At 56.1% G+C, this 16,585-nt stretch overlaps 1 protein-coding gene across 1 annotated transcript; it reads right to left on the bottom strand.

Moving 5' to 3' along the window:
• Nucleotides 1–9,800: 9,800 nt before the first annotated feature.
• FOXF1 (forkhead box F1) lies at nt 9,801–12,783 on the bottom strand. Its single transcript, XM_050904169.1, has 2 exons — nt 11,724–12,783; nt 9,801–9,961 (listed from the first exon to the last, which is right to left on the bottom strand). Exons 1-2 carry the CDS (start codon nt 12,781–12,783, stop codon nt 9,801–9,803), a joined length of 1,221 nt encoding a protein of 406 aa, XP_050760126.1.
• Between the last annotated feature and the right edge of the window lie 3,802 nt (nt 12,784–16,585).

The raw sequence follows: 16,585 nt of genomic DNA, 5'->3' as shown, positions 1-16,585 counted from the left end.
GGCCTTGCCATCTTAAAGTCATTAAAGAGTATTTTTAGTTGAAAGTAGCAGCTGCTCCAGGTCCGAGCATGGCAGCCTGTTGCAAACCCATCCGCACCAGCAGCTTCAGCGAATCGGTAGCAACTGAAGTGCAGGTACGAGTTTCTTTCTGTCATCTCTGCTTCAAGAGCAACAACCTGCAGGGAAGGAGTACAGGCAGCTGTTGAAAATAGAGCCTGAAGCTGCAGAAGGCTCACCAGGGTTCAGAGCTTCTGCAGAGGTTTAGTAGGAAGCGGTTAGATGGAGGCAAAACAGTAGACCTCAGAAATCACCTCTGGGTTGCTATGGGATTCCCACAGGGAAAACAAGAACTTGAGTATTTACGTGCTGCAAAAAAGCAGCATGGCTTGCAGCAAAGCTGTTCTGTACGCTTACCTGTGAGGAGGAGGGTATAGCTCGTGCCTTTTGAGATGCGTCACGTACCACCACAGCAGGCGTTGGAGCCCGCGCACTCTGAAGTCAGCACAATTTCTGCCTTGGACGGCAAGGGAAGCAGTGACGAGGACGGGGCCCTTCCTGCTGCTTGGGAAGTTGCTCATCTTTAGCTGAAAGACATTTCAATGCAAGATGCTAAATTGCTATTTAATTAAATAATGCAAGACTGCCCGAGGCACAGGCCTACATGGCCTTCTGGTGTCTTCAGCTGTATGATGTGGATTTTTTCTTGTGGGCTGACCAAGTTCCTACTTGAGGAAACAGCAGATTTTGAAGAAAAAGTGAATGGGGCAGTCTGCATCTCTCAGATCTATTGTTTCAGGCTCTCTGCATGCTCAGGAAGACATCAGTTATACATGAGTCACTTCTGACTTTTCTCTAAATCCACACAACTCTGAAATGCAATACATTTTAGTGAATCCTTGGACTCTGATCTCATAATGAAACTCGAGGAACTGAAGCCTGCTTATATTTTCCTTTGGCCCAGACCAAGACTACGCAAGATGTTTTACTGACAATCAAACCATAAAGTCTGTGCCCTGAAGAATTTACAGTCTGAATTAATAGGCTTTAAAGATGAGAACCTTTATTCAAGTAATAATTCATTTTGTACCTCCTGCAGTTGTGGCCCTGTTGTTAGCCGAGTTCAACCTATGTGCTACGTCTACGTAGACGGAGTTTGTGCCTGATCTCGGGTGGGTACCAGCCCTTACATCCCCTCTTTCTTGCAGTGCCTGAAGCACCAGTCTAGGACTTCAGAGGCCTCAATGCTTCAAGCCAGTTCTCTGTAATGGCCTTTCTGTCACCACGCATGCCTGGAGCAATGGGGAGAAGGCATCTTTAAGCACCTAACCCCCAGTCTCTTTCTGTAAGGACACTGGGACGTCGTTGCTTCTGGAGACTCTCATGATAAAAACATCCACAGTGACAAAGAGGTGCCTGGACGCTGCAGAAGTGTCTGAAACGCTGGTGATAGATGGGTAGTCTGCTTTTAATAGGGAATGAAGTGATCCCTAACACAGACTTGATTTTAGTTCACTTGCAGCAGCAGAGGAGCCTGCGTTTCACTGCTGTGTGATGAGAAGAAAAGTTCAGCAGTACAATGGGAAATACTTTACTGAGCCAACTTTGTTCAGAAGCAATTAAAAATGAGGTCTTTCTATTCTCTGCGCAGCCTGATGTCTTCGCTTGTCATGTGGTTCAGTGCATTCTTTCCAGCTCCTTTCATGGCACAAACAAGTTAGGATGTTGTTACTGCACGCCCCTCTTTTTGAGGGTTCGGTGGGGAAAGATGCTGAACAGCTCCGGAGGCTGGTCAGTGTGAGCAAACCCAGCTCCGCTCTCACGGCGGCTGGGAGGGTGTGGGATCCAGCAGCGACCACCCTAGGTGTTACATCACGGACGTGAGCTTCCCAGGGTGATTCTGCCCCTCTTCCTATCCTCGCTCGTGGAGAGATGCGGAGAGAAAACGGTATCGGATGAATGGAGCCTCTACCAGATCCACGAGGCTTGAGAACATGGTCACTTTGGAGGAGATTTTCTTTTGTTGAATGATATTAGTCACAGCGTGGTGTGTGGCACAGAGCAGTGAGGCAACATTGTAATCTGCTAACAATAAAAGCGAGGTGGCTAACTGCCACTCAGCGCTGAAAACTGTACAATCATTAGGGTTTTCCTTCAGACAGCTATGTCCATGCATTTCCTGGAACAAGGACAAGGCCACACAGCTTCAATCCACCGAAGACAACAGTGAGTAAACAAGCCGTGTTGCTGTGTAGTCTTCTCTGTGTGACAAGAGTCAGAGATTGTTTGTTTCCATGGAGAGAAAAAGGAAAAAAAAAAAATAAATCTCACCATCGGGGTGGGAAGGGAGTAAAGCCCTCTCCTGCGTCCCACGGGCAGGTCCCCATCCAGCCCTCCGGCCTCTCCAAGCACATCAGTCCCTGGTCCCCTCCCAGAAAACAATCTTTAAGGACAGAGGCTTTAGCCCGTTATCGTCGGAGACCAATAAAATACCTCAGAAAAAAGATGGTTAAATACTGCCTTCAAGTCATGTCTTTTATTATTTCGTCGTCTTCTACTGCTCCAAAGGGAGAAACAAATGTTTTTTAGGGAAATGTTCCCATTGAAAAATCTAGCACTAGAGCTGCGTTTTTCTCCACAACTGCAGCAAGGGGTGAGGAGGGGGAGGAAAAGCGTGTGCTGGGATTTCTCTCATTCCGGTTCCTCAGAAGGAACAGCCCCATGCAGCAGTTCTGGCTCTGGAGGAAACATCTGTGGCTGTGGCCATGTTACTCAGGCAAACATACCCCTCCGTGAGGTAGGCTCTTGTGTACGAATGCTTTTATTTCCTCATTGCCATCTATTAAAGATTATCTCCCTACAAGAAAAGTGCACCATTTCCCATGTTTTCATGTGTAATGTCCGTGATGTCTGCTATAAACATCATGAAACGTTTCTCTGCCCCTACGCTGACATAGGTATAAAAGTCACTGCTTTTCATCTTTCAAAGCGCTGCAGAAATATTTAGGGTCGTGTATCCTGCCATTGTTCTGGGCTGGGCATCCCACTGAAGTCACTGGGAGAAATGAGTTCAGGATATGGACCTATCTAGTCAATCTTTACAGTGGCCCCAGTAACATCCACGTTTTACAGATGGGAAAATGAGGAAGGCGGAGATGGCTCCTGATAGACTAGATCCAACTGGTAATTCCTACCACTTTGGAAAACAACTGGAGAGAACAGACTAGAAACTCATCAAAAACTCTCACACACACACCCCCCCCCACAGCGTGGCAGCCTCTGGACTTCTCTGTGTGAAGGTACCTGATGTCCCAGACGGGCATCTTGCTGCTTCCCAAGTGGGGAAGGTGGTCACCCTGCCTCCACTCACCGGCCAGAGCCACTGGCCAGCCCTGCTGTGGCTGGGAAACGTGCGATCCTGCGTGTCCTCCGGCTCCAGAAGAGCCTTCCAGTCAACCACCCAACACAAGCCTCTTTCCAGTCCAGGGAGATAAACCACAGCGCTCTCGCCCTGTGAGACAAGACATGAGAGAGAAACTGAGATACTTTTCCCAAAACGTGCCTCCTCCAGAGCTCTAGCAAGTCACGTAAGTGTGTTACGGTCCACCCATCCCATGCAGGAACACATGGAGCTAAACCAGGGTGATTTTCTTTCTTTAAGGAATAAGGCAAACATACAGGACTGTTAGATGGGAGAAAAAAAAGGGCAGGGAAAGAAGGGAAACATTCATGAAATGCTGCAAAAGCTTCTACATTTCTAGGCATTAGTGTATCCATTGCTGCCACTCCTTAGTATTTTTGAGTGACTATTTGTTAGACAAGAGTAATACTTACATTTTTCCAGAGGGATATCGTGTTTTCAGAGTGTTTCCAGGCACCTGCACTGCTCAGACTCCGAAGCGTGGCGTTTCCATCTCTCTGAAGGAGGCGATTACTCGGGTAGCTGGTCTGCAGCGGCTTTTCTTTACCACCACAGAGGAACACAATTGCTGTAGCAAGGTCTGCTCCAAGCGAACTCTTGGTACTGTAAGTCCCTGCAAAACTTTCCAGGCCCTGTCATCTTGCTTTCCCAGGTGTGTTTGCTTATTTTTTCAGTAATTAGCCCGAAGCTGAGCTGAGCCGCAGAACTGCACTTTCTGTACCATTCTGGGTTTTTCAACTCCTGCTGCTTTAAATAAAGAAACGCCTATGTTCAGGCTCATATATTTACACCAGTGTAAGAACTACTGAAGTAAAGTGGCCCTGCATCTCTTGCCATGATTAAGCAGAGACGATTTGACCTCTAGAATTGTCATTTGCTCTCTGATGCTTGTACCAGTGGCCTGCAGGCTCCTTGGGATCTCTCAGAGGACCTGTGAGAAGCGTCCGAGAAGAGGAAATTCATGTTTACGACACAGCGATTCACCTCAGTGAAATTTTCTGAAGGATCTGCATCTCCCTTGCAAAAATATAGCTCATTTTAAGATTGGAGTTAAAACATTTATTGGAAGTTTGATGGATCAGAGCAACCTGTGATAATGGGAATTGGTCTCAAAGAGCCTGTGCAAACAGACAGATCCCCAACCCAGAAGCTCAGTAACAATAAGGTTTATTCCTTCTGTTATCTTTCCTTAATAATATTCTGATTTTAGTTTCTTACTGGGCAAGATGAATACTGGCAGTGAATGTTATTTAAAAAAACAACTGAGCTGCATGCCTTTCCTCACTCGTTGAGCCTGGGGTTTTTTCTGTTAATTGTTTCTATGAATAACATCAACTCGCGATTGCAGAGCTGCTGCTAGCACTCGAGGCATCTCCTGCTCATCAGGGGGTCTCCTTTAGCCAGACGCACGCTCACCTGCACCCCGTATTTTGTTCCTGAGGATGACGCCCAGTGGCAAAGGTTTCGTGGCAGGGATGTGCAAACACGAAGCCCACAGAAGCACCCCAGCACTGTCTTTTCCTGCAGAGATTGGTGTCAGGCAGCAGTTGTGCTTGTAAATACGCATGGAAAGGGAACAAATGTTTAGGTGTGGTCTTCCAGAAGCATTTCAGTGACATGGAAATCAAAGTCCCCTTTTCAAAAGTGACAAGAACCGTGGCTCGGATCCCCCGAGGTACATAGGTCCCAAACTTCTTGGTTTTGAGGGAGAAATCAGGCACCCAATTATTCTGACGGATCTGAGCCTTTACCTGCTGAGAAGTTGGTACCAAACTCAGAACTTGGCCTTCCAAATACCCGTTTAAGATTCAAGGTGCCTGTTCCCACCAGTTAAGTCTCCGAGGTACCCAGTTTTCTGCTAGTCTGGGTAACCAACCCCGTCTGAAAGCATCGCGTGCTGCGTGTCTGTGTTCACGGGCTACTTCATGCTACCCCGTGCCAAGTATCCCCATCCGTCCCACCTGGGCACGGGACAGGCCTGATCCAGCAGCATCCCATAAACCCATTTCACCGTGTTCAATCACCGATATTGCGATGCTAAACCTGAAGGTGTGACAAAGGGACGCTCACCTTCAGAGCTCCGGATGCCAGAAGGGGGGGGGGGGGGGGGGGGGAATTAAATAAATGAAAGCAAGCAAACCCTTAACACCCACCTCGTGGAGAAACGGTCAGAAACAGCCAGAACCGGCCGGGTTTTAAGCCAAATTTGGGGAAAATCGCGGCTGGGCGGGGAGCAGGGCCGAGGCGCGGGCCGTGCCGCTCCGCCGACACCAGGTGGCGCTGCCGCCAAGGGAACGGTGCCGTCCGGTGGGCCCCCCCCCCCCCCCCCCCCCCCCGCCCCGGCCCCCCCGGTCCCGGCTCCCCCCCACCCCCCCCCGCCGGGGTGTCGTGTCCCGTCCCCCCCCCCCCCCCGACCGGCCTCCGCTCCCCTCGCCGGGGATCCCTCCAAATCCGCCCCCCCTTCCCCGAGAGGCCCCTCGACAGCATCCCTGCCCAGATGCTGCCCCCCAAAAAGGACCGCAGATCACCCCGACGGGGCCCCCCCCCAAATGTGTGCTTCCCCACATCTCCTTTTGCAGGGGCTCCACAGTGCATGCCCCCTGCTTTGCCATCCCTGCGTGATCCCGTGCTCCCTCAAGCTGTGCCCCCACATGGGACCGTGTGCGCCCCCCACCATAAGCACCCCTGGGGACGCAAGCCCAGGGGCAGGTGACAGCGGTAGATGCGGAGCTCCAGCTCCGTGGTGGCCCCGCAAGGGTGGGAGGAAGCACCCAGGGAGGAGCAGAGGGAAGCGTCGAGGCTGCCAACGCGCCTCGCCATCCGAATCCTTGCTGCGGCAGGGCACGGCCCTGGGTGCAGCGTGCCTGGGGACCCCCACGTTCCCTGAGCCAGGGGTACATCTTGCATCAAATCCAGCTGGATACACCAGGCTCCGTTTCTCATCATGCTCCAAAATTTCAGCCCCGGAGAAAACTCACGGGCCTGCACAGGGCATCTGCAATGAGAAACTCTTTCCTATAGTAGAAATGCCAAAAAAACAAAGAAACCCGTGTTGTTGTATCACCTACAGATTGAGAAGTGGGTGACGAGGAGCAGAGAGATCGCTGATACTGAACTGAGCCACAGCAGCTGACCACGGTCAGATCTGGGCCGTTACGTGAGCAAATACCGCATTTCTGAGCAAGCCTATGTCTCATCTCCTCTTACGGGGCTCCAACAGCATTTCTGAGCAAGCTTATTTCTCCTCGCCTCCTACCAGAGCCCAAACGATCCTGCAAACATACAAGCGGAGCTTGTACAAAGGGACCGCTTGTGATAGCAGCTACGGTTTTTGCCGTCCCCTGGGACAATATATGCAGGGAAAAATCAAGTTTGTCTTCTGCAGAAGAAGGGCTGGGGGCAGGAGCCTGTGGGGTTTCATCCTCTGCTCCCTGATGTAGGTGTCTGAGATGGAGAGCTGTCTGTTTAGACTGCGCTCACTGGCTTGAGGAATATGTGGCGTCCACGGTATGCGGTGGTTCTGTTTTTCCAGGTTTGGAAACTGACGGGAGGGAGAAAAATGAATCACGTAAACCTTTGTTGGGGACCAGATACCAAACCCCTTCAAGCTGGACCTGAGGCTTGCAAGGTGCCTGCCTGCCCTTTCCAGCCCGGCGGAGGCCAAGCTGTGAAGGCATCGGTACTGCAGGCAAACGAGCGAGTCCAAACTTCATCTGAAGGATGAAAATGAACCTCAGGAGCGACAGTGAGATTTCAAGGAAGGAAAAACCACTTGCCAGAGACTGAACTCCTAACCCTGGACCTTTATCTCAGCCACACCTAGAGCAGATATGTGCTTCAGGAGCAAAAAACCTCAGTCTTCAGCTTGTGTATAAAAAGGATGGTAACAATGCGGCTCACCTCCAACAGGGATGGGCAGCAGCGCAGACGACGGAGGGAAGGATCAACCCATAAAGGCATAAAAACTGGGAAAACCTGATAAATACTGCAGGTTGATTGCTGCTAGCTTAAACAGACCTACTCTCAAAAAAACCAACCCCACCCCAAAACCCCCTAAACCCCCTCTAAAAAGACCCCAAAACAACAACAAACCCCACTCTCTGACAAAGGCCTCTACCAGCTCTGATCAAGCCTTTCCCACCTGCCTTAATTAAAAGAATAATTAGATTTTTTGCTGTTGTGAGCAGCTAACTTTGCTTTTAATTAAGCTGATTACTTACAGCTGGGCTAATTAGTGCACAGTAACCTAACTGCCCTATATAAAGACAGAAGTACACAGCCAAGTAATCAAATTAATTTGTGTGCATCTATTTTTTTTTTATGTGCGTGTATATTCGTAGTGTGAGTGTTGATACAGGCATATTGACCCAGGGATTAAAGCAAAATTTCCTGGATATGGGAGTATCCTGAATTAGACCAAATAAACCCAAACTTCGCAGGAAAAGACCTATTTTTCAGATGAGCCGGGCTTGGGTCCCCGCTGCCTGCTCTCCCCTCGCTGCGGATTTATCGCTGCCCAGCGCAGGACGGTGATGGTGCAGGAGTTCATCTGCTTGATTTTTTTTTTATTTTTATTTTCACGCGGGGAAAAACCCGCGGGAATTTTTAGCGCTCTCCTCGGGGCGGCCGCGGCCGTTAACCAGCGGAGGTTCCGCGGGGATGCGCGGTTCGGGCTGCCCGAAAAAATGCCTGTGTCCCTCCCGGGGTGGAGGAGGAGAGAAAAGGAGCGGCGGGCTCCATCCCCGCAGCGACACGCCTTGTCTCCGAGGAAGAGGCAAGGAGCTGTCAAACACCGCCTTTCGCTTTCTCCTTGGGGGGGGCAACAAACAATGAAATAATAATAAAAAGATAAAAATAAAAATCGCCTCCGGTTTTCCTCCCTCCTCGTTTCATTATCCTCATTTTAAAGATTTCCGCGCAGAGAAAGGGGGAACCAGCCCGGGCCACAGCACCCCTCGGAAGCCGCAGCCAACCCCCCCCCAAAATGCCCTTTCGAGTCTGCACCGAGATGGGGAATTATTGCACCAAACGCCCCAAGGTTTGCAGCGGCCGGGCCGGGCGTTCCGCGGCCCCTCCGCGCACTGCGGAGCGCTCCGCGGAGCCCGGCGGAGGCCACAGACTCCTCAGATATAATTACGCGTGTTACACCGCATGCTCGTTTATTTGCTGCTCATACAATCGTGAAGCCCATGTACAAATAACATACATGTTTTATTTCGGTTCGATTTTTTTTTTTCTTTAGGGGCAAAACGTACACAAAAGGGCAGGGTGAAAAAAAAACCCACATAATTACAATTTTATACAGTGCAGAAAGAATTAAAATAGGTGTCACCGAACTGTACAAAGTCAGGGCGGAAAAAAAAAATAGAGAGGGAGGAGGGAGGGAAATAATCCTTCATTATATATATATTTCTATAAAAACATATGGAGGATTGTCTTTACACAGAGACCATGATCGGTTTAAAATTTACAAAGGTTAACTAAAAAAAAAAAAATCTATATGGCAAATATTGCCAACAGAGATTCACCGATTTAATACTGATCAACTGAGACTACTCGTGTCTCGATTATTAGCAACAACAAAAAAATGTAGAATAAATAACAGAATGAGCATGGCTGTCTCTTTTCAAAGTGCCTTATTCTCTCTGCATAGGGTCTGATCCTGCAGTCTTTATGCAGGCAAAAAAAAAAATATTAATACCTAAAAAAAAAAAATCCCTCTGAGAGATTTTTTCCCGCTGGGTGTTTGCCGGCAAAAAAAAAAAAAAAAGAAAAGAAAAAAAAAAAGGTATTTCTTGGAAGAAGGGGCTCGAAGTGAGACGGGACCGATGGGGTTGGGGCGGGGGGACCCCGGCGGCGAGCCCGCTCCTCCCCGCGGTGCAGCGCGGAGGGGCCGCGGGCGCGGAATGCGCCGGCTTTGGGGTCGGGATCCTTTCCAGCCCCTCCAGCCCGATCCGGCTCTGCGCCTACCAGCCGGGATGGTGGCATCGCTCAATGCCAACTACAAAACTGAATTAGTAATTTAATTTTTTTTTTTTTTTTAAAGAAGCATCAAAACCTCATTTGTCAAACCTTTAACCCAAACTCGCAGTTGGGGTTTTCGGGGGCGGGGGGGGGGCTGCTTTTGCTTTCTTCTCAACCCAATCCCAAGCGAAGAAGAAGAAGAAGAAGGCAGAGACCGTCTGTGATTAAAGACCCGTGTTGGAGGCCGGGTCCGGCCGATGCTCAGCTGCGGGGCAGGCTCATATACCTGTCTATACCTCCTGAACAAAGCCAGTCTGCGGAGAACCCCCCCCCTTTCCACCGAGAGGGTCCTGGGGAGGGGGGCTCGGTGCCCGGGTCAGCCCTTGCCGGCCCCAGGAGGTGTTTTTTCCGCCCCGTATCACATAACGCACGGCTTGATGTCCTGGTATGTCACTTGTTGGTGGTAATAGGAGCCGCTGCCCGCTGAATGCATGGAGGAGGAGGCCATGGCGTTGAAAGAGAAGACGAATTCCTTTCTGTCGCACATGCTCGGAGACTGGGAGTGATACCGCGGGATGCCTGCGGGACGGGGTGGGGGGGGGGGGGGAAAGATTGTCAGCCATCGGAATTATATTTAGTAGAGGAGGTTGAGCGCGGAAGGGAGAAAGCCGCCGCCTGGGGTAAAAAAACCCAACCCAACAAACCCAAACCCTCTGCAGCCCCTGGGTCTCAGCGCGGAATTGGGTGTATTTTCGCATGCACACAAATGCAGGGGCACTCCCCGGGCTCCGCGGGCGCGGACAGGTGCGGAGGAGGAAAAAGCCCCGCGGCCCCGGGACGGCGCGGCCCCAAGGACGCTTCGAGGAGACGGGATTTAGGTTTGGCTCGGGTTTATTTTTTTTTTCCCCATGTTGCCTTCTTGAAGGTGCCGGCTGCTTTTCCCATCGCCTCCGCCCGCGCGGAATGTCCGCGGGGTGCGGAGCGGGGAAGAACATTCGCCCACCGGGGCCGGCGGCGGAGACCGGGCGGAGAGGCCGAGGGCGAAACGCCGCCGAGAGCGGGGCTGTCCCCGCCGCTTCTGCCGCCACTTCGGGACATAAAAACGCCCGGTAAATTCGGGGTGCGCTGGGGAGGAGCGCCCGCCCGGGGACCCCGCTCCCCGCCGCTCCGGCGCCGTTAATTTGGGTGTTAATCCGGAGCATTTCGGTTAAGGCCGCGGGCGGGCCCGGTGGCTCCTCGGGACGGATTTTTGCTCCGTTTTGCAGCGGATCTGAGTGCGCTCACCCGGAGCCGGGACCGACCCGGGAGCAGGAGGGTGCCCGCAGGCGCTGGCCCCGGCCCGGCCCGGCTCGGTGCTCTGCCCCGGGCTCGGCCGCTCCGTACCGGCCCGGCTGATGCTTTTTTCCCCGCTTCTCTTCGTGTTTTTGACCCGCTAACGCTTCGTTTCACACCCGTTTCTGTCAGGCTCCCCCGAAGGCCCGGGGTGATGTGCAGGGACCCCCAAAACCTGCCTTTTCACCCGGGTACGGCTCCCAGGGCTCCCCCGTGCCCCGAGAGCCCCCTCCGCCCGCCTCCCCCGAGGTGAATTTGGGCCGCGGGACGAAGCCCAGCGCCGGCCTCGTCCCTCCCGAGGCCTCCTCCCGGCCAGAACACCATCTTCCCCCCCCCCCCCCCCCGCCAAGAGCCAGGGCAAATCCACCCCCGGCAGCTCCATCCCGGGGCCGGGGGCGAGGCCGGGCCGGGGCTGCGGGGCGCGGGGGGCCCCGGGCCACCGACTTCCACATGGGTTGAGGAGCGGAGGGTGGAAGGAGGCGATGGGCCTGGAAAACACAACCCCGAGAGGAGCTGATGGCGGGGGCCGGAGCCGTGGACGGGAGGGTGCGGATGGTGGACATCCCGGTGGGGAAATGCCCCCACCTTTTCTCCCTCCGGAGCCCTCCGGCTCCCGACGGAGGTGGAAGACCCCTCGGGCCCATCCCCGGCCTCGCCTTCCCGCAGCTCCCCGCCTGCCTGAGCCCACCGGTCCCTAGGCCCCGGGGCGGCCCCAGGGGCAGAGCAGCCACCCGGGGGAGCGGAGCCCTGGCCCGGCGGTTCCCAGCCCCGCAGCGGCGGAGAGCCCCGACGGCTGCCCTGTTGCCCCTGGGAAAGGAGGCGAGAAGCCGGGGGGGGGGACGGCGGCCTCCTCCCTGGGGAGTGCATTAAAACCATCCACGAAGCGTGGAGTCTCGGCGCGGCCGGGATCCACGCGCGGCCGCGGAGCGCGGCCGCCTGGCCGGCAGCCCCCGGCCGACCCCCGGTGGCGGTGGTCTCGGAGTCTCTCCCACGCGTGTCCGCGCCTTACCTTGCAGCTCGGCGGTGTTGTGGCTGTTCTGGTGCAGGTAGGACTGGTCGAGGGAGTGCGTGGAAAGGCTGGAGGAGAGCGGGTTGGCCGTGGGGTTGCAGGGCGAGAGGGGCTGCTGCTTGATGTAGGACGCGCCGGTGTTCAGGGCCGCCGAGGCGGAGGGCGCCCACGCCGAGGCCGAGCTGGAGTAAACCGAGTGGGGCTCCATCACGCCGCCGCCGGCGAGCAGCGGGGAGGCGGGCACGGAGCTTTCGTGGTGCGGGTAGTCCCCCGCCGAGGAGCCGGTACAGCTGCCCATGTAGGAGTGCCCGCCGTTGGCGGGCAGGTGGGGCACGGAGTGTCCCGCGAGGCCCATCCCCTCCACGTTGCTGGACAAATGCCCGTTCATCATCCCCAAGCCCCCTTCGAGGGAGAGGCTGTTGGGGGGGCAGGAGAGCCCGCCGGCCGAGCCCTGGAAGCCGTAGCTCTCGGGGAGGTGGTTGAAGCTGAGCCCGTTCATCATGCTGTACATGGGCTTCAGCGCCTGGCATTTCCTCCTGAAACCGCGGGGTCGGCGCCGAAAGGAGCCCTCCTCGAACATGAACTCGCTGGCCGGGTCGATGGTCCAGTAGTGGCCCTTGCCCGGGCGTCCCAGCCCCTTGGGCAGCTTGATGAAGCACTCGTTGAGCGAGAGGTTGTGGCGCACCGAGTTTTTCCAGCCCTGGTAGGAGCCTCGGAAGAAGGGAAAGCGGCTCTGCAAGAACTGGTAGATCTCGCTGAGGGTCAGGCGTTTGGAGGGTGAGCTCTGGATGGCCATGACGATGAGGGCGATGTAGGAATAAGGCGGTTTCTCCGGCCGCCGGATCCCCGCGTTGGTCTTCTTCGCCTTGGGACCGCCGCTGCCCGGAGCGCCGCCGCTGCCCGGAGCGCTGCCGGGCGCCCCGCCGGGCGCCGCGGAGGCGGCGTCCATGGCCGAGCTCTGCGGCTGCTTCTCGGCCACGGAGGACATGGGGCCGTAGCTGCTCTGCACCGGAGGAGGAGGGGGCTGAGAGGACAGAGCCTGCTGCGCTTCTGCAGTCATCTACGGCCAGGTCCGCGGCGGCCAGCCCCGGCCCTCCTCCGCCACCCTCCCCCACGCGCCCCCCCAAAAGGCCACGCTGCTGGGGGCTCGCCGCCGCTCACCCCCCCCCCCCACACACACACACCCCCGGCCTCCTCCCGGCCCCCCGGCGGGGTTTCTTTCCACCGGGAGACTTCACCCCTCCGTGGATAAACAAATGGAAGCGACGACCCCCCCACCCCACCCCCCCGCCCCTTTCCCTCCTCCTCCCACTTTATCCCTAAATCCGAGCCCGGCTGCAGAAGGCGAGCGAGAGGCGGAGGGTCGGGTGGGGGGGGGGGGGGGGGGCCGCAGGGAGGCGGGATGGGGGGGGGCGGGTGGAAGCGATCTGAGCTCGGCTGCTGCGAGAGAGAGAAGCCGGCGGCCGCCTCCGCCTGCCCCGCTGCCCCTCGGCGGGCCGGGCTCCCGGGGCCGCCGCCGTCCCCCGTCCCGTTCCTTCCCCCCCCACCCCCCCCCCCGCCCTGCCCCGCCCCGGCTTTAGCTGGGTTGGCGCTGCCGGTGCTGCGGGGAGCTGCTTCCCATCGCGGTGGCTGTCGAGTCTGCCCCCGGGCCCGCCGCTCGCCTTTTACTTTATCTCTTGCAGCGGCGTCTGCCGCTCCTTGACAGACGTAAGAGCGGAGAGGAGATCCCCGCCCCGACCCGCTCCCCCACGCCCTCCCGGGCGGCCCCCTCCGCCGTCCTGTCCCGGCCCCCCTCCGCTCCCCGCTCCCAGCTGGTGGGCAGCTTTTAAAGAGCCCTTTCCACGCCGCACTAGCCTTTCCACGCATCCCTGCCCGCCGCGGGGGGCGCCGCCTGTATATTGGGGGGGGTTGTGCCACGCGTGACCGCGGCGCTGCGTGGGGCGCCGCCACCCTCCTCCTCCCCGCCTCCCTTCCCCCCCCCGCCACCTCTGCTGAAAATCACGGGGGAGGGTGGGAAGGGCCCCACGCGGGCCGTGGAAGGGGGCCGGGGCGCGGCAGCTTCCGCGGGCGGCGCAGGGCAGCGGAGACGCTGCCCGACCGCGGCCTCCGCGCAGCGCGGAGCTTCACCCACTTTAAACCCCCTCTTCGTGCGCTCTTTTAAGCTCGGCGGGCCCGGGCAGGATGTTTATACTGCGCAATGTAAACACGGGCTCGGGGGTGCTTTAATAAAAAGAAATCGGCGAAAACTCCTGCCGCCTCTCGAAATGCCCTTTTCTGCCTCCGCCGCCGGGCCGGGGATGGGAACGGGCTTCGGACCCCCTCGCCTGCTCCGAGGTTGCTTTAGGGATGAGGGTGGGTTGGTTTGGGGGGGGTTCTCTTTTTTTTGGGGGGGGGATATATATAAATCTATACTGAACGTTTGCAGTTGAATGCCAGGAGCCTGATGCTCAGCTCCGGCGGATGCCACGGGCACACACAAGGGGTGGGGGGAAGGACAATAGGAAGGCAGGGGGGCAGAGACCCCCTTTTCTCCCCCATCCCCTCCAAAAAAAAAACCAAACCCACCACCCTTTTGAGCATCGTCCTATCAGGAGAGCTGTCACTCAAGGTAAGTCGCTTGAAACCTTTGTCACCTTCTTGCGGACCGCGCGTGGAAACCTGCGCTCCGGGGGGGGGGGGGGGGGGGGGAGCGGGAGGGTGGGTGGCACGGCTGCAGGAGCCTGGGCTTTCAGGGCTGCTGGCTGGGAGCGGAGGAGATGTGCTGGCTGCTGCGGCGTGCTCCCGTTCAAGATTGGGGAAAGGAAGAGAGAAAAGAAGGAAAAAAAAAAGGAAGAAAAAGCTTCCCCCCTCCCCGCCCCCCCCCCCCCCCCGTTGCAGGCCGCACCGCAGTGCTGGGGGTCCGTCCCGCTGCACCCTCTGCAGAGAGAGAGGGGGACACCCCCCCGAAGCCCCCGTCTTCCAGATTCGCTTTTAAAGTTTTTAATGATAATTTAATACCTTTTAAAAGAAAGATAGATACCGATCGGGTTCCCAAACTCTCTCCGCGTTATTCGCGAGCAGTTGTGAGCAGCCTCCGGGGCGCCTGTCACATCTGTGATACAACCAAGAGGGATTTCGCATCAGGGGCTTTTGTTTTTATCCCCCCCCTCTCTCCTTCCCCTTCCCATCGTCTGCCCCCCTCTCCGCAAAATAAATCCTCTTGCAGAAAGCACCGGCCCTCCTGTTCCCGGGGCAAAGGGGGGAGCTTTGGGGACGGGGACAGGCAGGGGAGAGCCCTGGGCAAACCCCAGGCCGGGGACAGGTACCCGGAGGAGGGGGGGAGCAGTTATTTCTGGAGCTTCTCCCTCCCCTCCGGGGCTGCCGAGCGCGGAGCAGAACGCGGAGCACAGCGGCTGCTCAGGGAGGGGGGAAAACCACCCCCAAAAATCGCTTTTTCGGGAAGCGATCACCTTCCCCGGGTGCTTATAGCCCCGGGGCGGCTGGTGCGGAATAAACCCTCCGCTTGTCACTGTATTTCTTTTTATTTTTGCGGGGGGAGCTCATCGCTGAACCTGAGCTTTGCTCCGCATCGAATGCCCCCCCGCTCCCCCGCCCCGGGCCGCGAAAAGGGTGTTTTTCTTTGCTTTACATCGCTTTGCGCCTGAATCTCCCCGACCTGCCCCCAAAACACCCGGGGATGGAGCTCGAAACACAACACAAAGAGCTCGTGTAAAACCCACGTTGAAACCCGTCGCCACCGGCAGCGTTTCCACTAGGAAATAAAACATCTCCGAGCAAAAAACCTCTCAAAAAATCAAACCATTCCCCTTCAAAAAATATCGGTCCCTGTAGTAGTGCCCTTTCTCACTCTCGCAGTATCTTTTCGGAGTGTGAAGATTTGGTTTCCGACGTATTGATTACAGCCCAAAACCGTTAAAAATGGAAATACATCGCTCCGGGTTTTATAGGCCTCGCCGTGGGAATAGCAGAAGTGTTGGAGGGTTTTAAGCTGAGCCCGTGAATTGGGGAAAAGAGAGTTTTGGGGAGGAAAAGCCGGGCCGTGTCGTGCCTGATGTACGAGGAGGATGATGGTGTGCGGGGCCGGCCTTGGAAGGATGGAGGGGAGAGAAACACGCCGGGCGAAGGGTTGGTGGTGACGCTTTATTGCTTATAAAAACTCCACGCAAGGTCCCAGAAGTACTTTCAGGTTCAAGATGGGCCTGGGATGGGTTTTTTGGAGGGGAGAGGACGGGAAAGTTTCTGGGTTGAAGATGCGGGTTGGCCCCCGCAGATGAACGGGACTCGCTTTGGCTGTTGTTTGCTGGTGGTTTGGGGGGGTTTAATCAGGTCCGCCCCCAGCCCCCGGCGGGGGAGAGATGCAGGGAAGGGGAAAAAAAAAAAAAGAAGACGAAGGGGAAAAAAAAAAAGATCATCTAGAGCAATTAGCCCTGCTAATCCGGGCACCGTTTGGAGTCCGTTTTGCCGGCCCGGCCCCGCATATTCCCCGCGACCACCCCCGGCCCCGCTGCGCTTCCCAACCGGCTCCTTCCCAAACCCGCTCCCCTTCCCTCCCCCTCCCCGAAACTCGACGGTGTTTTGTGTAAAAATAGACAAATCCGAGCTTTCTTCCTTTTCCTGCGCCGAAGGTATTTTTACTAGCTAATTGCTTAAGTGAAGTCAACTTTGCAACCAGGCCGGGTGTAATCCGAGTATGGAAATGTATATAGGTGGTATTGTTATAGGCGGGCTGGGTGCTGCTCGGAGAGGGGCCGGGGTGTTCCTACGAGCCCGGACCACCCAGGGCGAGGGGAGTGACCGCCTCATGTCCCGCTCCCCGCTGCCCCTGCTTTGCATTAACACCACCCGCAGGACAACCCCCCCCT

The sequence above is a fragment of the Gymnogyps californianus genome, chromosome 12, assembly GCF_018139145.2.
Source record: "Gymnogyps californianus isolate 813 chromosome 12, ASM1813914v2, whole genome shotgun sequence".
Classification (NCBI taxonomy): domain Eukaryota; kingdom Metazoa; phylum Chordata; class Aves; order Accipitriformes; family Cathartidae; genus Gymnogyps; species Gymnogyps californianus.
The sequence above is the reverse complement of the archived record's forward strand: the minus strand, read 5'-3'. Positions and strand labels throughout refer to the sequence as shown.

What these genes read in the sequence shown, in the direction of transcription:
- FOXF1 (XM_050904169.1), bottom strand. Translation starts at nt 12,783, where the DNA reads ATGACTGCAGAAGCGCAGCAGGCTCTGTCCTCTCAGCCCCCTCCTCCT. An exon ending in CAACACCGCCGAGCTGCAAG is followed by an intron (nt 9,962 to 11,723) that starts GTAAGGCGCGGA and finishes CCCGTCCCGCAG; the next exon opens with GCATCCCGCGGTATCACTCC.